This window comes from Megalobrama amblycephala, linkage group LG7, assembly GCF_018812025.1.
Source record: "Megalobrama amblycephala isolate DHTTF-2021 linkage group LG7, ASM1881202v1, whole genome shotgun sequence".
Lineage (NCBI taxonomy): Eukaryota > Metazoa > Chordata > Actinopteri > Cypriniformes > Xenocyprididae > Megalobrama > Megalobrama amblycephala.
Genome location: NC_063050.1, coordinates 46450896 through 46477429, shown reverse-complemented (window position 1 = coordinate 46477429; position 26534 = coordinate 46450896). Strand labels below are relative to the sequence as shown.

At 35.5% G+C, this 26534-nt stretch overlaps 1 protein-coding gene across 2 annotated transcripts in view; it reads right to left on the bottom strand.

Annotated features, from left to right (window-relative positions):
• The window catches only part of prkcba (protein kinase C, beta a), a 39726-nt gene extending 21378 nt beyond the window's left edge, over window positions 1-18348 (bottom strand). The window contains exons 1-5 of one of the 2 annotated variants that reach the window (XM_048197783.1): window positions 17995-18348; window positions 17460-17491; window positions 4510-4592; window positions 1229-1340; window positions 686-814 (exon numbers count right to left, since the gene is read on the bottom strand). In XM_048197783.1, the coding sequence (XP_048053740.1) occupies window positions 686-814; window positions 1229-1340; window positions 4510-4592; window positions 17460-17491; window positions 17995-18155 (517 nt within the window). In that variant the 5' untranslated portion in view covers window positions 18156-18348. The remainder of the gene's footprint in view (window positions 1-685; window positions 815-1228; window positions 1341-4509; window positions 4593-17459; window positions 17492-17994) is intronic. The other variant, XM_048197782.1, reaches the window with a different exon arrangement.
• Between the last annotated feature and the right edge of the window lie 8186 nt (window positions 18349-26534).

Sequence of the window (26534 nt, the reverse complement as noted above, 5' to 3'; positions counted from 1 at the left end):
GCACAGAGCAGATGAAAAGTATCAGACCCATTTGAATTCTGCACAGAATGCTGCATTTTGAAGCAAAATAGAGTAGATTAGGAGGAGAAACGATTAGAGATTGAAAAGAAACTGAGGTTTTACCAACATAGCAGCTCTGCCCGAGCTGTGATATAAACAAAGTGCTACTGGCTATTTTAAAAAGGGTGAGGAGCTGTTTGATATGTCCCGCCCTGTCTTCCTGTTTCAGAGGAAATAACATCAAAACACTGAATAATGCTGCGCATTCAAAGGCACTTTAGTGGGCCTTTAACATTTTATTCAGCATTTATTTGAAACAGAACTCTTTGTCACATTATAAATGTCTTTAATGTCATTTTGGTCCATTTAATGCGTCTATGCTGATTAAGCATTAAATTCTTTCCAAATATTTTTTTTTTTTACTGACCCCAAACTTTTGAAAGATAGTGCAAAGACCAGCCTGACCAGGCCAAGAGACCAGCAAACCAAGACATTGCTATGTGGAGGTTTCGGTTGCCGGGACATTGCTAATGTGTTAAAATGAGTGGTTACTAGGGTATTTCAGACAGTTGCTACAGTGTTCTGGGTTTTTTTTGCAGGAGGTGTTGTGAATCACTAAATTAGCTTAATTTAAAAACATTATTATACATATAAAGAATGTGTGTGTGAGTGTGTGTGAACTCACTGGTCACGGAGAGAACATTATTTGTGATACTAGCAGTGATATGCAGCCGTCCTCTCCTCTCGGTGTGGTCTGTTCCGCACAGGCTGGGAACCATTTCCACACATCGTTTATGAATATTCATCATACAAGCTGCAGAAAACCACAGATAATTAGATTGACAGCATTACACATGTAGCGTTTGGTTCTCACTCACTACTATGAAATGCCCACACAAACACTGCAGACACCAGGACACACACACACACACACATACACACTCAAACACACCCACAGTCACACAAAAAGATCACACCCACACTAAAAAAAACATTTACAGAACAACACTTAATAAACAGCTGTACCACACACAAAAATAAATATAACATTTTCAAGATTTAAAAACTTAAGATATTTTTACATATGCATTACCATCCATCAGTTCCAAACAGAGTAGCTCAAACAGTGCATCATGTAATGCATCATCATAACCTGCAGAGGTCACTGTATGAGGGGATTCATTGTGCAGTGACACAGGTGTGTGTGTGTGTGCAGGTTTAGACTCACTGTCACATTTCATCCCTTGGTGTATGAGCCCGTACAGTAGAGATCCACAGTGGTCACAGAATGTGGGGCTGGAGTATGTGTGTACTTTGAATTTATGCTTACTGCGAGGGTCCTGTGACACAAAAACACACGCTTTCTTATCAAAGTAAGAAATTACCTCAACAGGAAAGTGATATTGCTAAACCTTAGGTTACAATGATAATACAAAAGCCAAGCAAAGCTACAAAGCAAGCTATAGCAGGAAAGTAGAGTATATATAGGTTTATATAATAATTACATTATTTAGTACTATATATTTATATTATATTTGTGATATTTAGTTAAATCACTATATATATATATATATATATATATATATATATATATATATATATGGGTCATTGACGAATAAGGTTTTTAAAAGTGTATTTTTATTTTATTTTAAACTTAAAAAGTTTTATTAAGTGTTAACAATGAGATTATGTGGTTTTTATAATCAATTAACACTACTTCATTTTTTAGTAGTCATTTTTTACAAGATGGACAAAATTTGTCACCAAAAAAGTCATTCTGTTTAACCAAAATTTTGGTTTTACCGAATGACACTTTTGGTTATCCTGAATGACAATATTTTCAAACAAAGCTAACAGGCTGATATCTATCTAGTCAGCTTGCCAGTTAGCTAGCAAAAGGACAATCAAAATTTTATATTTAGTACAAATTTTTAAAATTTTACACCATTTTCCATGTTTTTTAGCGGTTGAACTGAATCACCTGATGTTTCGGGACATGCGTATGAGCAAGTGAAAACATGAATTTTTCAAACAGTTAAGAGAGTTAGTTACTTTGCTTCATGACCATGTGGTCCTTTGCAGGTGTCTGAATGATGTCACATCCTGTCACATGATATTGACTGCATGACTTGATCCAAAATGGTCCCTTTATTTTGGTTACTCTGAATGACATCAATGAAATTCATTTTTCTGGACATTCTTTCTCATAACAAAGCAATGACTTCTACACATAATTTTAATACCATTTTGCACTATGTTGATATATGATATTAAAAAAAATCATGCCATAATAAAAAATATATACATTTATTAAATTTTAAGATATATTAATCACAAATGAAATGGCTGCATTTGCCTTTGGACGGTTAAACCCAATGACCTTTTGACACTTCAAAATCTTTAAAATACCTTTATATGTAGCAAAATATAATTAAAACCTTTTGGATTCAATAAAAGAGATTTAGTTGTATTGCCTTACATACATTGGATGTCATTTTATTATTATTAAAGCCTTTGTACAAAAAAATGACCTGTCACGTCATTGACCTATATATATATATATATATATATATATATATATATATATATATATCATCTGCTCCAATGTTGCTTAACATCATTTAAATTACACATTGATTAATATTACAGTGTTGCTGGAATTCATCATATCATAGCGAAACAGGTTAGAAACAGGTCTGTTCACCTACAATTATGGAGTGTTATTTTAATTATATTGAGATAATATTATAGTTTTATTGATATTTTGAATTAGTTTTCATTTATATATTTTCTGTTTTCATTTTCATTTTGGTTGAAGTTTTAGTAATTTTGCTGGGTGTTTTTTGTGTGTGTCATTTTTATGTTTAAGTTTTATGTTTCAAGTTTTTTTTTTTTTTTTTTTTTTTAAGTATGTCTAAATAGTTTTTATTATTTTTTATTTCAGGTTTACTTTTTAGTTATTTTAGTTTATCAAGTTAAGCTAAATGAAAAATAAGAAATTAGACCATGGTACGGAAGAGGATTAGGGCCAAGCAATAATAAAAAAATAAAACCATCGAGATTAAAGTTGTTAAATTTCGAGAAAAAAGTCGAGATAAAATTTGGAGAATAAAGTCATTAAATTATGAGAAAAAAGTCATTAAATTAAAAGAACAAATTCGTTAAATTACGAATTTGTTCTCATAATTTAACAACTTTTTTCTTGTAATTTAATGACTTTATTCTCATAATTTAATGAGTTTATTCTCAACATTCTCTATATCTCAACTTTTTTCTCGAAATTTAACGACATCTTTCTCATAATTTAACACATTTTTTCTAGTAATTTAATAACTTTATTCTCAACATTTTATCTCAACTTTTTTCTCGAAATTTAACGAGTTTTTTCTCGAAATTTAACAACTTTAATCTCGAGATGGTTTTATTTTTTATTATTGCTTGGCCCTAATCCTCTTCCGTACCATGGCAACTAGATTAAATGAAATAATTAATTTTCAAGTAATGTTTTACTTGATGTTTTTTACGGTTTTAGTTTTAGTTTACTATGACAAACCCTGGACTAATGTTATCAGTTGTAATCACTTTCCAATTTCCAATTGATTCTTAGAAATTAGCAAAAAATATGAACAGAAAAATCGATAGAAAAATCGAAAAAAGAACAGAGCTTAGCGAAGGGTCAATTGCAGCAACATATACAGGAAGGAGTTGAAAAACAATTCAGTGGATATCAAGCACTATATATGTTAAATTCCTAAAACTAGGGGGCGCCAGCGCAGGGACTCAAGGAATAAAATGCCGCAAATATCACTATAAAAAAATAAAGTGCAGCTATATGAAGCAGCAGAATTTAGATTGCTGCTTTTCCTTTGTTTAAATGATGGCAGAAAGTTAAACAATTAAACAAAAGCAAGTTAATGGTCTAATCACTAAACACAATCTCTGGCATTCTTCAAGCTTTTATACAGGAGTCAATGGTGTAAAGGCCAAGAATCAAAGCTTTTCCATGCATCAGCATCACACAATGGAGATGCAACAAACATCACTCGTCAAGTACAGTATCATTCAAGGAAAACAAATATAATTGGCTGCAATGCAGAAACAAAGCACAACACAGGAAGTGCGCATGTGTGCGCCTGCTTTTACACATATAGGGAGGAAGCGCGGTTATAAATAGAGATTAGAGAAGAGAAAACTGATGTGTCTGACTGTGTGCATGTGATTATATAGTGCAAGCAAACACATGAGGAACATGATTAGTGTTAGGCTTCATTAAACAGTACATAATCAGTTACCACTGAATAAATATTTAAACTGCTCACCAAGCAGTGTGTATACATGAATAAGTGTGTGTTTGTGTGTGTAATGCTTAGTCACAGGAAGAAGTTTCTTTCAAATGAAAAGGAAGTGTATTTCACTATCAGAAAAGATGGCGCAAGAGAAGCTGAAGGATAGAAAGGGGGTGGGTGAGGGAGTTTTTTGAGGTCTAGTGCGCTCACAAGCTTCACTTACATCTGATGCAGGGCCCCTGTCGGCTCCTGGGCAGGTGAAAGTAACAAATTCATGGCAGCGTTTGTGGACCACGAAACAGCACACTGGGGGAGAGAGAGCAAGAAAGAGAACGCTTTATCAAGTGACCCTAAAACATATTCAGACTTTTTTTTTATTGTATTCAATATCAATATAGTATCAAAACAAGTGACATTTAGTTTACAGAAAGAAAGCATAAGTACAGTTCTTAGGTTTTAAATGATAAAATGGTAGATACACAGTTCAGAATGAAGACAAAAAGTATTTGGACACTTTCTGGTTGTCAAATGTTAGTGTAACAGGTTCAAAGTAAATGCTCTGTTAGTTCTGAGTAAAGCTGCGGCATCATTTGTTTGCAGATGCCACGTGGTTAGATATTTTGTGGTCTTTTGCAGTCACATTCAGACATATTTACGTAACGCTCAAGTGTCCAAATACTTCTTGGAAACACTATATCTTCAAAAGCAGTAGGTACATCTTTAGAGGATGAGATTATATTATAATATATTATTATTATTGTATTTATACATTTTTAATAATCCCTTATTCTTATATTTCCAGTTTTTGCTTTAGCTGTTGCAATTTTGTTATGTGAACTCCCAAAAATGCTGGGTTTAAAAATAACCCAAGTTGGGTTAAAAATTGACAAACCCAGCGGATGGGTTAGGTTTGACCAGCCTGCTGGTTAGTATTATTTAACTCAACTATTGTTTAAAAAATTACTGTATTGTTTGCTTAAAATGAACCCAAAATAGGTTGGAAATGAACATTTAATAATATGTTTAATAAATTAACATTTATTAATAAGTTTAATGAATAATAATTAAACAATAAACATTTAATAAATTGCTTATTAATAAATGTTCACCTTTTGATCATTATTGTTGCTTCTAGTAATTATGCGTCTGATTTTCAATTTACAACCTATTTTGGGTTCATTTTAAGCCAGCCATATAGTCATTTTTAAACAATAGTTGGGTTAAATTTTTTTTAATAAAACTACCCAACATGTTGGGCAAACATTTAACCCAACTGCTGGGTTTGTATATTTTCAACCCAACATGGGTTGTTTTTAAGAGTGTAATATCCCATAATGCTCTGGGATTATTTGCATATACTGTAAGTGAAAAGTGAACCTATCATTATATTGACAAATAAAAGTTGCCATATGTAATCAAGCCCAGTCTTGCTGGTTTAGTAGAATTGCGGACCTGAGCCAGGAGTCTTGCTCTTCCCACTAGTATTTGCCTTATTTGCCTATTGCTTTATCATAAACCTCACAGCGCAAGGTTATACCAGAATGTGCCTCTGTCTAATAGTCTAATACTTCCTAAACGATTATAATAAATCACCAAAACACCAAATTATCTGGCCAATACAAACAGGAAGAGCAACAAGGTAAGACAATGACAAATATTTTCATATTCATCACAGTTATTGGAACAAATAAAGGGTGACATTCACATCTAAATCTCTGCATACAAAGTTAAACTAGCATTAGGTGAAACTATGAAAACATATCACATGCTAAAAGAGCCCAAGCCATTCCCATTAGGGATCCCATGGATTTCATGTAGGCCCAAACGAAATATACTGTGCTGATTTTTAGAGGAAAATTCTGCGAAGCATATTTAAAAATTGTTTTAGAATAAATCATAAAGCACAATCAAATTAGCCAAACATGCACATAATGATAAATGTATAGTCACTGTAAATCACTTCAGAATGTCTGCCAAATAAATGTATGGGCATCAATAAAGAATACATGTATTGATCTGTCTAAATATGATATTGTCACTAGCAGAATAAAAAAATTCAATCAGTTCATAATGCTTTACTAGATAATGCCCATATTCAAAACAGCCTATATCCCTAAAAGCATGGGATTGGATAAAAAAATAATAATAATATAATATATATATATATATATATATATATATAATTAATTATAATCAGTCTAACAGTGTGGCAAGTAAAGCCAATAATCATAAACCGCTAAATGATCAGTTGCTAGCTTAGCCCCGATCAGCACTGAACAATGAAGCAAAATCCTTGTATTTTTGTATTATTTGTCTGGTTCACATATTCTATAAAATATTTGACTCAAGATAAATGTACTTGAGAAGCAACACTGTTTGAGATAATTAGCATATCTTTAATAAAAGTGTATTGTTCTTATTGCATTGACAGGTTTTTTTCATTTGTTTTAGGTTCAAACAAGTTAAAGAAAGTAAACAAATCTGACAGTGCAGTACAGACAAAATACACTTATTATATAAGTGTTTAATTTATCTTGTTAACCCATTAAGCCCTGAAGGCATTTTTAGAGTTGTTTTTTTCTGAGTGACATACACAAAAGTAAAGACTCATAACTCCAAAACTATAGCAAATAGAGTCAAAAGGTAGGTAATTTTCTGTAGGACAGAAAACTTTTTGAATTTTTAGAAAGAAAAAAAATAATTAAACTTTATTATTACATTTTCATTACATTACAAACTACTGATAAAAGACAAAAAAAAAAAAAAGTGTGCTCAAGGGAAATTTTACATATCTTTCTTATTTGACATGCAATAACTAATGGAAATAATACCGTGCCATTTTCCACAATCTATGCATGTTTCATGAAGTTATGAGCGAAAAACACCACATGAAAGCTGCATTTGATTTTACTTAGCTACATGTGCGTCTGTGGGGTTTTATGTGTGTTAGAACTCCATGAGAAATATCTTTAGATCTAAGTCACAGATTATGGTAAGTTTGGGCTCTTTTTAATGGAGAGAATCAAAAATGAGACATAAATGCCGCATCCGTATGGGGGTTTCACATACAAAAACTTGCTCAAGTTTAGTCAAAGCCCAAAACAATTGTGCTTGTTGTATTCTACTCCGTGAGACCTTTCAAATGACATGTGACACTTGACTATCTGAGCTGTATGATGTTTTTGAAATATTACAGTTGTAAAAAACTAAATTTCATAAATTATTTATTTATCAGCAAATAACTCAGCACTACTTATGAGTAAATCAAATTGCTACATGCATTGTAAAGTTCAGACTCTAAGCTTTCAAATGACACCTATTTTGTGTTGATCAAGGCAGTAGTTTTGAAAAATATGATTTTTAATTTTTTCATAGCTAAGTGGTGCCGGCCAGCGGATAACTACGCACTTGTTAAGAGTTGATCAAAATGGTTAGATGCATTAAAAAGCTGAGTTTCTAAGCTGCAGAATGATACATATTTTGTGTTATTCCTGTCAGTAGTTGATTATTTTAAGAACATGTTCAGTCTATTTTGTTAACAATTTCAGGAACATAAAGGTGTATCTGTCTTACCTAATGCCTATATTAAAGCATCATTTTCTGTAAATATGCAATATAAACTGAATATTCTGACAAATAAAACTGGATTGACAACCATAAAGAAACACAACAACAACACCACCACATTATAGGCCTTCAGACTTTAATCACTGGGATCTAGCATTCATTATTAACCAGACTATTAAATATGCATAGTTTGTCAAATTATTTATGAGGTTGATAACTCTGTGGCAACTGTTGCAATCTGTGATTTAACTGCAAATCTGTTTCACCAAAACACTTTTTCTTTATGTACATTTTACCCTTCTGAATACCTCGCCGAACTTGACAGACCAGGTAAACACAATTACATGGGTGGAGGTGACAGAGGGAACCACAAACATGTACACATGGTAAATCTAGCTAATCTGACACGCACATTCCAGCCACTGCAATTAATGCTTATTTACATAAAGGGGAAGGCAGGTACAGTCGAGTTACAGCGGCCAGACTAAAGCTATAGGATCTCCCCTTCACATGTAAACAGCCTATTCTATTCAGCAAACCCTTCCCCTTTTCCAGAGAAGCATTCCAGGACATTCCTTCTATAATCTGTCAGTTGTTGCCTAGCAACTAGACCTAAGGGTTAAAGAGGGTAGAACTGTTCTCTCCGCTAAATGTCAAGTTTATAGTCTGCCTCAGTTTTAAAGGCCCGTTCACACCAAGGAGGATAACGATAACGATAAAGATTTAGTTTTAAAAATCGTTTAAAATTTAAAAGAATAGCAGAGTACACACCACAACTATAACGATAACAACACAGAGTAACGATATCGTTGGAATAATTTTTTTTTCTTGCTGATGAACGATAAAAACATTGACAGCCAATCAGAATCATCCTGCTTTAAAGCGCTTGAGCATTTAAAGCGGCATACAGCAAAACTGCAGTGTGTGTTTATAATAAACAGAACGTTATCGTGCCTTGGTTATTGCAATAAGCCCTATAGAAAGGATCTTAACTCTTGACAATATCACAATTAAAACATGTAGAGGAGCGTGGGGTAAGATGTGTTAGAGGTTAAAACACGTATCCCCCTTAATCTAAAAAGTATACACAATTTTTTGTCATGTGATTGTATACACTATCGTTCAAACATTTTTGAAAGAAGTCACTTATGCTCACCAAGGCTGCATTCATTTGCAGCCTATAGAGTGCAATAGTCAGGCTCCAGAAGTAAAACTTCCATTCATTTTCTACATAGAAAAATTGATTTTGAACGATAAATTTGAAACCTTTTAAAGAAAGCCCTACTGTGAGCTATGAGGTTGTTAATCAATGGTAAATGCTTCTGTTGAAGCTGTCAGCCTGCATTATTCCAGCTTATTTTTTAAAATAATCATATTCAACATTAGGAATCCTAGTGAAAAACTACAGTACCCATGATGCTGTACTGCTGTTAAATTACACCAATCAGTGTGTTGAAAAAAGCAACACAGGCCAAAATATCTCTTTAGCTCCACTCACTCCAATTAAGCACTGGTGAATTATGTAATTGATATATATAATCAACATTTTGTATATAAGAAGTTTAAGGGTGCGTTCACACTTGTAGTTCGGTTCGTTTGGTTCATTTGGTCTGGACCAAAGAAGAAAAAAAACATTTAGTCCTGGTCCGATTAGCTTTCAGATTGGCAATTTTATCACCGAACCTTGAGGCATAGGGATACATTCACAACGTGATTGGTCGGATTTTGAGACGGAACTAACGAACATCCAAAACAATGCTGTTTGCTGGGGTAAATGCTCTCGTTGTGTGTGCGTAACGGTGCGTAGCCTACATGTGATGGTATTTTGGCCAGTTGGGAACTCGTGAAGAGCTTATAAAATGTGTAAAGTAGTCAAAACAGCGTCGGGAATCCATCCGTCACACACAAACGATCTGCTGCGTGGAGACGCGCGTCTGATGCCTGTGATGGCCAAACTCGCGACTATGACAAGAAAAACCGACATGCGTGAGGATTCTGTCCTTTTTAGGGTCTTGTCTTCCTGTTTTTGGTTAGTTTACATGTCTTTGGTCCATGTTGCATGCATATATCATTCGAACCGCACCAGAGTTCATTTGGAAGTGGACCGAGACCGCTGAAAAGATGGGTCTCGGTCCACTTCCAAATGAACTCTTGTTTGGTGCGCACCAGGGTTCGGATGGCACATGTTCAAATGAACTGCATCGAGCAATCGCACCAGGGTTCATTTTAATCGAACCAAACATGACAAGTGTGAACGCACCCTAATATTTCTCCATTGTTTTTAATTTGATTATGCTGTTCGCAATGCTTCATGGGATTGTAGTTCTTTCCCTCACTAAAGCCGTTAAGTACACAGTCTTGTACCTTTATCATTTTGTCCAATTTTCAAAAACTTGTTTGCTTCAAATCAAAGTTTGTAATCTTATGATTCACCAGCTGTTTGGCTTGGTTCATGGCTTATAACTTTTTAACGAAGTCTATGGGAAAAATGTATGGAAAAATACTTCCGGAACCAGCACTGCTGAAAAATGGGTGTCTATTTAATTACAAACTACTCACTTATGTTAACATATTTACATGAGATAGTTTAATGTTATAGAAATGTTTAAGTTTTCCTAATTATTCAACTTACATGACATGATAGATTTTTTTATAAAGTCATATTACAAGTAAAAGTGGCACAGCTTAGCTTAGTTCACACCTACGCATTTGTGTATTATGATAAGACACACTTTCCATCCATGACGTGTTTGGCATGTTTTCTAAGTAGCTAAACAAGTCTGAACCTGCACAATAGAAGTTAAGAAGTTCAACCTTTGGTACATCCCATCTCAAACACCAAAATATTGCATAGCAGTGATAGAAAGATGCTCTTGCTTAGACTGACTAACTTGATGTGTGGTCATCACCACCAAGAAAATTATGAACACCATTGCACCCTCACGCTTGCCAATTAACCCTGAACTGCTCCTGCGCTTCTTGGAATACATGGTGCTTAAATACAACAAACTCAAGTGAACTAAAGAAGAGAGAGCTGTGCTTGTAAATGTCACTGCCTGAAGGTGTTGTAGGTGGTTGCCAGGGCATTGTTATATGGTTACTAGGGTGTTCCGAATGGTTCATGTTCTAGGATAATCCTTAGATGTGGCTCAGATCCTTCCTTCAATGTCAATTCAATGTAAGTTTAACTGGTGGGTCACGACAATACAATGCTAAATGAAAGTAACAGAATGCAATTAATCTAACCAAACAATTATGCATTGTTTGGATATAAAAAATAAATATACAAAGTTTAAAAGGGAAGAGAAATGCTTCCCATATCCTTTCTTGTAGATGTCAAAGGCTATGCATCCAATCAAATCAAACTCTATTGTATGTTGGTTGGTGTAAGTGGTCGCACTGGCGCATGAGAACAAGTTAAGAAACATTATTTAATGGTTTTGTTTATCATGCTGCTGGCATGACAATATATGTTGATCGTTTAGGAACTGGTTTTCCTTCGTGCCACTCTTCATCCAGCATGAGCTGCAGAGTCGCAAACAGTGCAGCAGGAATCACAGTTCACTGATCATGTAACTAGAAAAGGCGAGATGACTGAAAAGACCATGGCAGAGGATTCTTTGCACAACGGAGCCCAAGCGTCTGATAAATGTCTTATCTTGTAGAATGCACACTCAGCACCGCCACTCTGTTTGTACTTTGAATATTGAGAGAGTACTAGATTATGTTTGCACTTAATAAGTCTAATAAAAAACTGTGTTATTTATTTTTGATATTTATACCATTTTTATTTCTATGTTTAATTTGTGGAAAGGAGTTCAATTTGGAGGTCACACACACAGCCTCAATCAGAAGTTCTGGAAGCTCATAATTCATGTACAGTACGGTCTGAAGAAACTCATGTGAACTCATACAGGAGAGAATCCAGTCAGTTGAGTTTGTGGCAAAACCTTTTACAGTGCTTGTATATTGTTGTCTTTCAATTCATATGATAATTCATACTTGGAAAGTAGAACTGAAATGACATTCATTGCAAGATGATTAGTTAAAACATTTCAAAAGCACCTGCAGACTGTTTTTCCAGTCAAGAATTTTGTCATTGAGGATTTCTTAAAAATACTGTGCAAAAATCTTTTCTCGTGAACCCTATCTCATATCTGGTCTCATCTGAGCTAAGTGTCTTGTCACACCCCTAATCATCAATCAAATTTTTTATGAAATATTGCAGCATTTATTATAAATTATTTATTTGTGCACATCATTATTTTTTTTAATTCATGTGCCCTCATTATCTTTTATCAAAATAACCTCCCCTGCTTCTTGCAGCACCATCTCGGGCCTCATTTATAAAGTGTGCGTATGCACAGATTTGATCTTAGAGTGTGCGTATGATTAAATCCACGCCAACGCTCATATTTATAAAAACGATCTTTGATGTGGAAAAGTGCTTAGCGCCACGTCAGGGTCTGAGTAGACGTATGCTCTTTTCCTGGTCAGATTACTGCAGGTTTTTGGAAATCTAAGCTATTCTTGCAACCCACCAAGATTTCAGACGATGTCTGGTGATCTTTTATATGTAAATTACATTAATTGGGTGTTGTTTAAAACGTGGAGAACTGAAACTATTCAGCTCCGCACAAGTTCAAGATCATTTGTGATTTACGCTCGTTTTCTGTGTGTATGTTCATTCTATGAATCACATGTACGCACATCAGAGAAATGATCGTAAGATCAAATTTAGGATGGTTTCTGCGCAACATTTTATAAATGAGGCCCCTCTTCTCTTCTACGATGACTTGTTTACTGGCGGGAGGGCGGAACAACCTGTCAGTCACATGACATCACAGCAATAGCAAACCACAACCATCCAATCAATTCCCAATGGACAAAATCAAGTCCCGCCCAATTGCTTGGATAAATGTCACAATAGCGAAGAACAGACTATCACAGCTTTTGCTTCATGCTGATTTTAAACTTAGCTTCAAAATTTATTAACTTCAGGGTTAGGGGTTTGTTAAAATCCCTTGTGATGCTTGTCCTAGCAATCACTACCAATAAAAGGAATTACAGTGCACGTAAACCGCATACAACTGGCAAAACTAGGACTTTGCACACATTCATTATGGAATCTCTTAAATCCCACAGCTACATGCATCTTAATTAGAGTCAAGGTCCTTATTAATTATATCTTTGCGTTCAATTATTGCCCTCCAGTCATTACAGCTGTGTCATTACAGAAGGTTCATGCAGTCAGTGATGACGGGGTTCTATAGCAAAGGCCTGCTATCAGTTTGTCTGTCCCTTTAAAACTCACCAAGCAACCACAGTGTCCATGCAGTTACTATCATAACATTTCCAAACATTGCATCCACTGTCCCATTAGTTGTACACATTTATTTATAATGCTACTGTAAACTAAATGTTACTGTTTACTTCATAGTCATTGTCTGTCTAGTGGCAATATTTTTTAGGTCTGACAAGTTTCATTAGACAAATGTGTGAACAAAACAAACTGAAGAAGGGACCAGAACTAGAGACCAGAACATGGGATGGCAAACACTAAAATATATATATATATTTTTGCAACCTAATGCTTTTAATTAACCAACTTTAAAAGAAAAATTTACGATTGTTAGCATGCACTCATTTTTGCTAATGGACCGTTTACATATCAGACAGCTTTTTAATACACTCAAAGTATATGCATATTTTTATACCCCAAACTTACATATAAACGATAAGAATTGGATTGATAACAGAAATGAATGACAAAGACATCAACTGTTTTGGCACTGATCCATCTTGTTCGAGTCTGTGTAATTTAATACGAACCTACCTGGTCAGGTTTATAGATTTACATACACACAGGTGCACATCAAGTACATGTTTTGCAGTGTTAGAAAGATCAATGACGTTAATGAATGAATTAATGTGCTGGCATTATTAAAAAGCATTGTATTTGGCTGTGGCTGTAACAAAGGCATTAATATAAGCATTTTGTCAAGCATGTCTTGGTTAATTGAACAGTAGCCTTCTCTTCAACCTCTTGTTTGCATTTTCGCTCTCTCTTTCTCTCTTCACTTGAGTCTCAGTGCAAGTATTTGCCAGTAAAATTAAATGGTAAAAATAGCTGTTGTGCTGGTATCAAACGCATCCCTTTGTTAACTGAAGCAGGTCAGGGACACACAGCTCTGACCTCCTCTCTTGCCTTCTATTTTTCATTGCTACCAAATACAAATACTAATACTAATATATATATAAAAATACTAATTAATATATATAATAATAATAATAATAATAATATATATATATATATATATATATATATATAAAATGAATTTAAAGAACCCATGAAATCACTAGAGAAACTTGTTTTCTGTCCTTTGTCGATGCATTTCCCATTAAAAACATTGATTTGGTCAATTTTTAGGAGTACACTATAAAATAAGGATGGTCTCCAAGCTAACAGTCATGGACTAAAAGCAACAAAACTCAAATTTGGATTTCATAGTGTCCTTAAAAACCAACTAAATGCCCACATGAATGACTAAATGATTGACAATGATTCTTGAGTGAATAAATGTAATTTTGGCACAAGGAAAAGTGCAGGCTGTTCTATCTCACTCTATTCAATCTGCAAATGTGCATAGACAAGTGGAGGCCAGATCTATGCTTTGTTGAATCAATTTTTATTTCTTTTACAGTTGCATTTCTATGTGTGTGTATTTGTTTGTGTGTGTGTCCACAAAGTAAATGATCAACATGAATTGTTAACATATCGCTGCATCAGCAATGGCCCTGGCTGGCCCTTACAGAGAACTATAAATCTATCAACAGAGCGAATATGGTCTTTTGCTTGGTAAACATAAAATCTACCAAAATGAATGCAGTTTTTATATGACTATGCAATATAGAAATTGTTTGCTAAAAATTGGTATCATGCCAATATACTTTACAAAATGGCATGAGATGGTAGATTTGACGTTAAAAGCTTTCGTATGCAGTTGATGATGCCAGAGTGATGAAATATCAGAAAATTAGTAAAAAAAACCCAAAACAAATTCACAACAGTACTCAACATTAGTGACTGCAAAGATAAAGAGCCGTGGAAGAGAGATGTCTCTCCAAGTGTGATAAAATATGCTAATCAATTCCATAAATTTAGAATTTGTTGGAGACCATGTGGAGGCAGGAAACATGGGAACGAGGCGTTATCTCCGCAGACAAGCCAAGCAGGCCATTTGTACAGAACTCATTGTGCTAAAACACGCAGATGACAATTTCAGTGTATTAATTGTGGTGTAATGTTATAATATAACAGTCCCTACTGAGATCTGAGCTTAAATATCAAAGATTATTCACAAAAGCAGACACAAAGTGGTGAGATCCATATTGATCATCATAGGAGACATTTAAAGGTGCCCTAGAATCAAAAATTGAATTTATCTTGGCATAGTTGAATAACAAGAGTTCAGTACATGGAAATGACATACAGTGAGTCTCAAACACCATTGTTTCCTCCTTCTTATATAAATCTCATTTGTTTAAAAGACCTCCGAAGAACAGGCGAATCTCAACATAACACCGACTGTTACGTAACAGTCGGGATCATTAATATGTATGACCCCAATATTTGCATATGCCAGCTCATGTTCAAGGCATTAGACAAGGGCAGCCAGTATTAATGTCTGGATCTGTGCACAGCTGAATCATCAGACTAGGTAAGCAAGCAAGGACAACAGCGAAAAATGGCAGATGGAGCAATAATAACTGACATGATCCATGATTACATGATATTTTTAGTGATATTTGTAAATTGACTTTATAAATGTTTCGTTAGCATGTTGCTAATGTACTGTTAAATGTGGTTAAAGTTACCATCATTTCTTACTGTATTCACGGAGACAAGAGAGCCGTCGCTATTTTAATTTTTAAACACTTGCAATCTGTATAATTCATAAACACAACTTCATTCTTTATAAATCTCTCCAACAGTGTGTAATGTTAGCTTTAGCCACGGAGCACTATCAAACTTATTCAGAATCAAATGTAAACATCCAAATAAATACAATACTCAGTGGATCTGACGCATGCATGCAGTATGCATGACGAACATCTTGTAAAGATCCATTTGAGGGTTATATTAGCTGTGTGAACTTTGTAAATGCACTGTATTATAGTCGAGAGCTCGGGGGGCAGGGAGCAAGCGATTTAAAGGGGCCGTGTGCTGAATCGGTGCATAGTTAATGATGCCCCAAAATAGGCAATTAAAAAAAATTATAAAAAAAAATCTATGGGGTATTTTGAGCTGAAACTTCACAGACACATTCAGGGGACATCTTAGACTTACATTACATCTTGTAAAAACTGGTTCTAGGGCACCTTTAAAATTTGGATCAATTTAGAAAGGCTTACTTTGATAGAGGTAGATTTTATCTAAAATGATTTGCTGAAAATACACATATAACAGATGGAGAAAATCCACAGCAGAATTTCCAGGTTTCCTTTTTTTCCAGACAGATGTGTGCAGGGGGTGGGGTATCTTGATTCATTAATTACCTTTAAGCTAATTGCCAAGTCCACATGTAATTGAATCATATTTGATTGGTCTAAATCCTCTGCGTCTAACTTATTTAGTTTCACCTGTGTTAGTCAAAGCAGTTCGTTACACAGTAGTGGCTGGTGTTTGTTGTGTTTGATGCTTTTTAGCTGATTTAAGTAAGAAATGTTAATTGTTGTAAAATGTGACAACTAGCCCCGGTTCTGCCACAATATATTGTCGCTGTCTTAGAAAGTAGCACTGTAATGTAGTAATTGCGGATGATGAGTTTTTAACAGCCCATTAATGATCTGAGTAGGAGGTGATGTGTTCAGGATAATGCTGCCAAATGCCAGTATAATGGCAGTTTGACATTCAAGGCAACACGGCCTGAATATTGTATTTCATATCTAAATGTTCATATAGGGAAGTTGTCACCAAGAGCTATACTCAATGACACCAAGTTAAGAGCATAAGTTCAATTCAATTCTCTAGCAGCAGTTTCATATGCAATGGAAATAATGGTGTAATTGTGCAATAACTTTGCAGCTAAAACTTTAAGGTAAATGCCTATCCCAGTAAATATTCATTGGTGTATAAACTGTGACAAACATATCTAATGAGAAAACGTAACTATTTCTGCATGAATTTGCAGTTCATATGATGTAATTTGTACAAAAATAAGGGTCCACCCCTAATGTTAACCGTCAGATTGTACTGAAACATAGGAATGATGTTGTACAAATTCATAGGAATTAGCCACCAACTGGCCAGAACGTAAAATAGTTAAGTTTTGTCATGTGTGTATGCTGGCTGTGACAACTAGCCCCTGCAGTACAACACAAACTGTCACTAGTAATTTCTTCAACCCACCACTAGAAACCAAATATGCTTCTCTGTATTTCTTCCTCAAACATACGCAAATGAAACGAAAGAGCCATGTACTCAAGTTTGCAACACTGCTAGCGTTAAAAATGAAAGCAGCTGTCAGGTAACAGAACAGAAATAGTTGCAGTCATTGAAAATGTACAGACTCAAATTTCTCTAGGGGGGGCAAAGAGTCTTACCTTGACACTGGAAGCCTTGCTTGCCGAAACCCCTGCAAAAGAGGAGAGACTGTGTGAGAGATTACAGCACAGAAACCAAATCTGGACGCATTCCTCTGCGCGCAGCAGCAAGACGCGCAGGCGCGCGCCATATTCCGCAAAATCGCCAAATCCATCTCTAGGATGATGATGATGATGGCTTAATCATAGCGCGAGGAATTTCATTCTCGTGATCTACACTTTAACATTTACCCTTACTAAATGAAGAGAAGAGCCTAAATAACTGTGCTCTAACTGACCCAAATGCGTAAACATACAAGTGCACTGACATATAAATATCTTGTAGAGCTGCAGCATTGCGTTGGACTCGCAGCGCGAAGCGCTTGTCTTTTCCGTCTGCGCTCAAGCGTCTTTGTTCAGTGTTGACACCACTGCGGATGTCTGAGAGCGTTCAAACGCTTTGGTGTTTTTCCTTTCACGAGCATCAAGTGAGTCACCTGTGTCCTTCGCAGCCGTGTATATACAACAACACCTCTACGTCCTCCAACATACTCACCAGATGAAGTCGGTGCAGTGGCTGCAGAAGGTCGGTTGCTTGAAGAAGCGCGCGATGAACTTGTGGTTCTTCACTTCGTGCACGTTCTTCTGCCTCAGCGCGCCTTGCCTGGCGAAGCCTCGCGCGCCCCCCTCGCCCTCGGCAACCGTTGGGTCGGCCATGATGGGGACGGAATGGATGTAGTGGGTAGAAATCTTCTCGACTTGTAGCCTGCGCCGTTGTACGGGGTCTTGCTCTGCTTGCGCTTCGCTTCCCGGTTGGTCGGCACGCGCGCGCACACACACACGCCTGCCTCTCCCCAGCTGACTGTTGTGGTGGAGCGCGCGGGCAGCGGTGCTTCAGTGATACTGTAACCACGCCCCCTTCGTTTTGAATGACTGTTGCGGTCGACATAAACATTTTGGTCGTGCATCCTGATTGAGAAACCCGTTTAAAATAATTTCTGATGAAACTGTCATTAATTGTGAGTGATCGAGCGCCAGATGCACAGCTCACTTGTTGATTTGGCGCACTGCAAACATTTATCATGGTAGCGTAGCTTTCTGTCAAGATGCTTAAATAATATTAATAACATTAATATTTGTAGCTACTGCACTGGAATTGTTGTACGTGGTTATTATTCATCTCTGTCATCAAAAATGACACAAGGTTTCTAGAAAGCTTTGTGCACACACTGAAGAAGTTCTCAGAAATTACTAGTTCTATATAAAAATTGATGATATGCAATACTTGTATTTTTTAAGGCTAAAAATTGCTATACTGACGATTTTTTTTTAAAGAAAAAAAAAAAAACATGAATCGCCTGTATTGCGAAAAGGGCATTCCCAGGATTCCCTGCACGTGTGGATTTCTTATTTTTGTTATCAATTATGACACTCACTGCTGCATTATTTAATGTCCATTGCATTATGTTAGTGCCACATGTTGTTACTTGTGTGGGTAATTGTGCTGAAGAGGTTGTTTCAGTAACTTGAAATCATTTAGGTATTTTTCATCTGCCAGTTCTTTACATTTCATTTTTATCCAGTATACAGTAGAAAGCACTGTAGTATTTTGGCAGAAATTTTTACTAAACGTTTTAATCATTCCTATAGAGCAACCCCAAGGTCATGGGTTCGATTCCCAGCGAACGCATGCACTAATAAAGAGTATACCTTTGGATGCAAACTTCTGCTAGTCAAGTACAAGAAGCACTGTATAATACGACTACTGGATTGAGCTGTAACACTATTAGAAAACATGGACACTTTAAATATTGTGGATGAATTTATTGCAATAATCAAATTTACTTGTAGGTCTAGACAAAGACAGTTGCACTACTCCACCGTTACCGTTCCCCTCAGTTCATTTTAATTTGAAATGGTACATATAGGGCATATTTAATTCAAAACGGCAAAAGAAATAGAACATGGGCTAAAAACATTACATGCATACAGTGTGTGAATGCATGTTAGTCACTTTTGCAGTTACACCAGATGTTGGCTTATAGACAGTCCCATTTTGTGCAATCTTTGTGGGTTCAACAGAAGTACATGTGAAAGTAATGTTACAACCCTCACAGTCTGGTCAACCATGACATTTATATTTGAACTTTTCATTCTTTTTTTTTTCAGTATGGAAAAACATGTGAATGTTTTATGTAAAATTTAACATGAGAATCACCTGCTGATTCAGGCTGTCATTTCTGAACAATTATTAACACAATAATTCCAGTTAAACACAATTCAAGATTTAAATAACCGTGGAATACTCAAGAAACTTCAGTGTAAACATTTTAGGAACTTTTTGCAGGAACTTAAGGATAGCATTGTGCATAAAGTTTCAGCTTTAAGGTTCTGAAGTCATGATGCAATCTTAGGAAACCTTATAAGTTATTCAAGGACTAGCCTTGTTTGAAAGGGCTCTCCAAATGTTTCACTGTGGCAATCTGAGGAGCCCCAAAGGGCATCTCAATATCTTTTCTTTTTACTGTGTTATGTGTGTGAGAACTAGTCTCTGAGAACTTTTGGCACTAAAACTAGTAATATCTGTTTAAATATCATAAGTAGCTGTATGCCTGTGTATGCAAATCAACTCATAATATGTGCAGAAGGAGTGGTAACTCGTCTAGTTTCTGTGGAAGACTATTTTCATGCCTGAGAACTTTTGTTCTTCATTTGTTTTTAAAATGATGACTGTTGTTTTTCAGACCAAGTACTTTTATTTTCACTTAAATAGATTCTTTCTGAAGGAGTAGCACATCTATGGTTGAAGCCTATAGTCAAAATCACCATTGTGCCCCTGAGTACACTTAACCTCAGGTACCATCAGAGGGACTGTTATTGCACTAATTGTTCAAGAGCAAAGCATAAAATGACTGAATGAGGAACAGTTGAGATCTCCCACTTATTCTTTGTGGAAACAAGTTCCCTTTTTCATTTACATTAAATTTGCCATTTAGCAGATGCTACAGTATAAGAGATTAATCTTTAAACGTGCCCTAGAATCAAAATTTGAATTTATCTTGGCATAGTTGAATAACAAGTGTTCAGTACATCTAAAAGACATACATTGAGTTTCAAACTCCATTGTTTCCTCCTTCTTATGTAAATCTCATTTGTTTAAAAGACCTCAGAAGAACAGGCGAATCTCAACATAACACCGACTGTTACGTAACAGTCAGGATCATTAATATGTACGACCCCAATATTTGCATATGCCAGCTCATGTTCAAGGCATTACACAAGGGCAGCCAGTATTAACGTCTGGATCTGTGCACAGCTGAATCATCAGACTAGGTAAGCAAGCAAGAACAATAGCGAAAAATGGCAGATGGAGCAATAATAACTGACATGATCCATGATATCATGATATTTTTAGTGATATTTGTGAATTGTCTTTCTAAATGTTTCGTTAGCATGTTGCTAATGTACTGTTAAATGTGGTTAAAGTTACCATCATTTCTTACTGTATTCACAGAGATGAGAGCCGTCGCTATTTTCATTTTGAAACACTTGCAGTCTGTTTAATTCATAAACACAACTTCATTCTTTATAAATCTCTCCAACAGTGTGTAATGTTAGCTTTAGCCACGGAGCAAAACCTCAAACTCATTCAGAATCAAATGTAAACATACAAATAAATACTATACTCACATGATCTGACGCATGCATGCAGTATGCATGACGAACATTGTGTAAAGATCCATTTGAGGGTTATATTAGCTGTGTGAACTTTGTAAATGCACTGTATTATAGTCGAGAGCTCGGGGGGCAGGGAGTATGCGATTTAAAGGGGCCGCAGCCTGAATCAGTGCATAGTTAATGATGCCCCAAAATAGGCAGTTAAAAAAATGAATAAAAAAAAATCTATGGGGTATTTTGAGCTGAAACTTTCACAGACACATTCAGGGGACACCTTAGACTTATATTACATCTTGTAAAAACTGGTTCTAGGGCACCTTTAAAAGGAGGCAAATTCCATCCAGAAGTTGACCTCTAGAGAGATAGTTAATGTCTGCAAATTAATTAAAGTATATAGGTGGCCAGGGCTAGTTGTCACACTGGGAAGTGTTTTGAGGCAGAGATATAATTACACACCAAAAAATATATATGGGCTTGACATTAAAGAGTTAGTTCACCCAAAAATGAAAATTCTGTCAGTAATTACTCACCCTCATATCATTCCACACCCATAAAACCTTCGTTCATCTTTGGAACGCAAATTAAGATATTTTTGATGAAATCTGATGGCTCAGTGAGGTCTGCATTGCTAGCAGGATAAAATAACACTATCAAATGCCCAGAAAGCTACTAAAGACATATTTAAAACAGTTCATGTGACTACAGTGGTTCAACCTTAATGTTATGAAGCGACGAGAATACTTTTTGTTCGCCAAAAAAATAAAATAACGACTTTATTCAACAATATCTAGTGATGTGTGATTTCAAAACACTGCTTCATGAAGCTTCAAAGCTTTACAAATCTTTTGTTTCCAATCAGTTTTTCAGAGCATGTATCAAACTCCCAAAGTTACGACCCCAGTGGTGAACCATTGAAATTTCAACACTTATAACATAATGAAGCCTCGTTTACTGAAATCACGTGACTTTGGCAGTTTGATCCATGCTCCAAATCACTGATTTGAAACAAAAGATTCGTAAAGCTTCGAAGCTTCATGAAACAGTGTTTTGAAATCGCCCATCACTAGATATTGTTGAATAAAGTCGTTATTTTGTTTTTTTGGTGCACAAAAAGTATTCTCGTCACTGCATAACATTAAGGTTGAACCACTGTACTCGCATGAACTGTGTATGTCTTTAGTAGCTTTCTGGGCATCTGATAATTGTCTTGCTGGCGATGGAGGCCTCACTGAGCCATCGGATTTTATCAAAAATGTCTTAATATGTGTTCTGAAGATGAATGAAGGTCTTACGGGTGTGGAACGACATGAGGGTGAGTAATTAATGACAGAATTTTCATTTTTGGGTGAATTAACCCTGTAACTTTTTTGCTCACCAGCCACCGTGGCTAGCTGGTTTTCCAAAGTTACTACACTTTTGAAATCAGTACCACTGTAAAAAGTAATATATCTACTCATTAAAATTTTGGCAACAGATTACAAGCAATATTATTAATTAAATTCAACAAATAAGAATTGAGGAAGAATTAATCAAATGAATGAAAAGTCAACCATTTAAACTGAGTAAAATTTAAGTAAAATTTAAACAAAAATCTGAATAACATACAGACATCAAAGATAAATTTAGAACTCTAGTTTTTATTGCCAACATTGAAGACACTTGATGATAACAAGCAGAATCACTGAAGAGAAACACAAGAACTATAACTGACTTCAGCCACAGCCTCAGAGGAAATCAACTGAAGATAAAAGACATTAAATCTCTCAAGATCTCAGCAAAGCACGATTAAACAACTCAACAATCATCGCATTACCAGCTTTACTTTTTACTAACCAGATTGACTTTCTGTTCATTTGAAGTCTCCACGATGGAGATCAGCAGTGACTTTAGTTGCTTTTTTAACTTTGCTTTTAAGTTTTCTCTGGCTGCCGTAACTGTGTTTATAAAGCACGTTTGTTATGGCAAAGAAAGCCAAAAAAATGTGAGCGGGTGATGTTGACTGTTTGTTAATGATGACATAATCATCATGTAGACAATCAATGGGTCACTTTAAGACCTGACGCACAGATCTGTTACAGGTCTGTTCATTTTCTTTCTCAACTGTTTACGTTCACTTAAAGGGATAGTTCACCCAAAAATGAAAATTCTCTCATGATTTATTCACCCTCAAGCCATCCTAGGTGACTATCTTCTTTTAGACAAACACAATCTGAAATATATTTTAAAATATCCTGGCTCTTCCAAGCTTTATAATAGTAGTGAATGGGGTGTGTGATTTTGAAGCCCCCCCCAAAAAATGCATCCATCCATCCATCATAAAAATAATCCATACGGCTCCAGGGGATTAATAAAGGCCTTCTGAAGCGAAGCGATGGGTTTTTGTAAGAAAAATATCCATATTTAAAACTTTATTAACTATAATAACTAGCTTCCGGCAGACTGGTGTAATTATGTCTTGATTCAGTTGTTGACCAATGATCTTACTGCACTAGGGCTCGTAAATCAGATTACTAATAAACACAAAAGATCTCATCAGTGAGGCTTTTCTTCTCATCAGACAGGTTGGATGATGTGATTATTGTTAAATGCTATCTGACTCTGAGATACTCTGATTTTGATGGCAGAGCCTATCTGTAAAGACTCCTGTGCAAATACTTCTGGAGCCAAGGAATAAAATTCTCACGCATTATGTTCACTAATTAGCTTGATGATGAACAGGGTCACTGGTGAGTTTAATGATAAGGACACCGACTGTGATTACATTATTTAAACATGCAATATTTAGTCAAAGGTTACAGTTTATTCTTTGACAACAATATGTACGACCCTGACCAATAATCACTGTACCAAAACCTTTTCTTTGAATCACTTGAATTGGCAACAAAAGCATTTGATACAGTCATCCACCATCTGCTGAGCTCCACGCAGGTACAAGATGAAGATCTTGTGATTTCTGTACTTCCAAATCATTGGACAAATGTGCCCTGGTTTGGGTTTCAATGTGAGAATTTTATTGTGAGACCATTAGAGAAATAGTGTAATAACAGGTGAAAAAACCCAAAACACTCTGATCTGGTCTTTCCCACCTCACCAGTATCTTCACTGATTAGATATGAGTTCACAGCTAGAAATTAGTTCCTTCAAATTGTAAACACCATCTTAAATGAAAAATCATAAAATATCCAACAGGTGGCGCTAAAACCATAAAATACTATTTAAAAGCTGTCATTTTTAGTAGCAAATCATGAGATTTACTGAAAAAGAGATCTGAAAATCAGATTGCTTAAAAAAAGAAATCTTAAAAAAAGCCACATTTTCCTCTTAAAAGCAATGACTACAACTTGGTTTCAGTACTTTTTATGGCATGTTACTTGAATGAATGGTTTTTATTGATAAAATTATTTCAACACATATATTACAGAAACATTGTAAAGGAACTACTCATCCATAACATACAGACAATCATGTGTTAGAATGTTATTTAGCAGCTTTAAATTAAAAATTATTTATCAATATAAATCATTTATTTAAAAATATAATTTTTACAGCATGGCCAGAAAAGTTAGGACATTTTGTAAAATGCAATAAAGTTTTGTGATTCTCTTGAACCGCTATTTAACTGATAAAGGTACAAAGAAAAGATTTCCAATGTTTTCACTGATCAACTTAATGTATTTTGTAAATAATGAACACATTTTGATTTCGATGGCTGCAACACACTCCAAAAAAGTTGGGACAAAGGTAAAATAAAAGTAAAAAGATTACAGAATATCCAAGTTAAACTGTTCTGAAACAGTCCATAATGAGCAGATGAATTGGTAATAAGGTGGGGGTAACATTATTGGGTATTGCAAGCAAAGATGAGTCATGGCTCATCACTTTGTGCCAAATTTCATGAGAGAACTGTCAAACAATTCAAAAATCACACTTCTCAATGCAAGATTGCAAAAACATTAGGTTTTTCACCATCTAACATACATAATATTGTGAAAAGATTCAGGGAATTTAGTGAAATCTCAGTCCGTGTGGGCAAGGCAATAGACCTCAGTTGAATGTGTGTGACCTTCAAAGTCCTCAGCTAGCACTGCATGAAATTCATCATGCTGCTCTGTTAAAGGATTAGTTCACTTCTGAATGAAAATTTCCTGATAATTTACTCACTCCCATGTCATCCAAGATGTTCATGTCTTTCTTTCTTCAGTCAAAAATAAATTAAGGTTTTTGAGGAAAACATTCCAGGATTCTTCTCCATGTAGTGGAGTAAATCACACTACAAAGGTCACATGTACTGATCCTGTGTCTACAAAACAAACATGCAAAGCCAAACGCCCTTTACAAAAAAAAAAAAAGGTAAAACAATGATATTGAACGATTTTGAAGTTGGAGGAGAAAAGTAGATAAACTTTTTCACCCTACTGCGGTACTTCCGCCTATGTCACGCGTGACCTTTCTAACATAATGCATGGCACAGAGCAGTGCAAGATGAGCATTTGTGTTTAAAAAGTATATAATTTATTTATTTTTATTTATTTTTTTAAAAATGACCAATCATCTGGGATCGTGTAGAGCCCTGTGAAGCTGCATTGAAACTGCAATTTGGACCTTCCACCCAGTGAACCCAAATGAAGTCCACTATATGGAGAAAAATCCTGGAATGTTTTCCTCAAAAACCTTAATTTCTTTTCGACTGAAGAAAGAAAGTCATGAACATCTTGGATGACATGGGGATGAGTAAATTATCAGGAAATTTCCATTCAGAAGTGAACTAATCCTTTAACACACAAAACGATCGGTTTGTACAAGAAACCGAACAGTATTTATATAATTTTTAACCTCTGATACACCACTCTGTCCAACTGCCCTCCACATCCGGTTAGTGAGGTCTGATTGCGCTCTGACAACGGAAGTAATGTCTAGCACTCATTGAAGTATAAGACATCACTTCCGTTGTCAGAGCGCGATCAGACCTCACTAATCACGAGTGCTGAACGCAGTTGGACATATATATATATATATATATATATATATATATATATATAATACTGTGTCGGTTTCTCGCACAAACCGATCGTTTCGTGTCTTAGGACATCAATGTGTTGTCACATGCCGCAGGGTTTAATTTGGATTTGTCTGTCGTGCTTTTTTTACTTTTATTGATAGAGTTCCCATTCACGTGCATTATTTGACTGACAGACGGCAACAGTTGGAGTTAAAAATCATCATTTGTGTTCTACTGAAGAACCAAAGTCACCTACATCTTGGATGCCCTGGTGGTAAGCAGATAAACATCAAATTTTCATTTTTGGGTGAGCTATCCCTTTAAATATAAATATCGGGAATACTATGGAAAAACAGACATTGAGTTCTCAGGGACCATCCAGACTTTCATCAGCGAAAGGTGCAAAAGCAAACATCTGT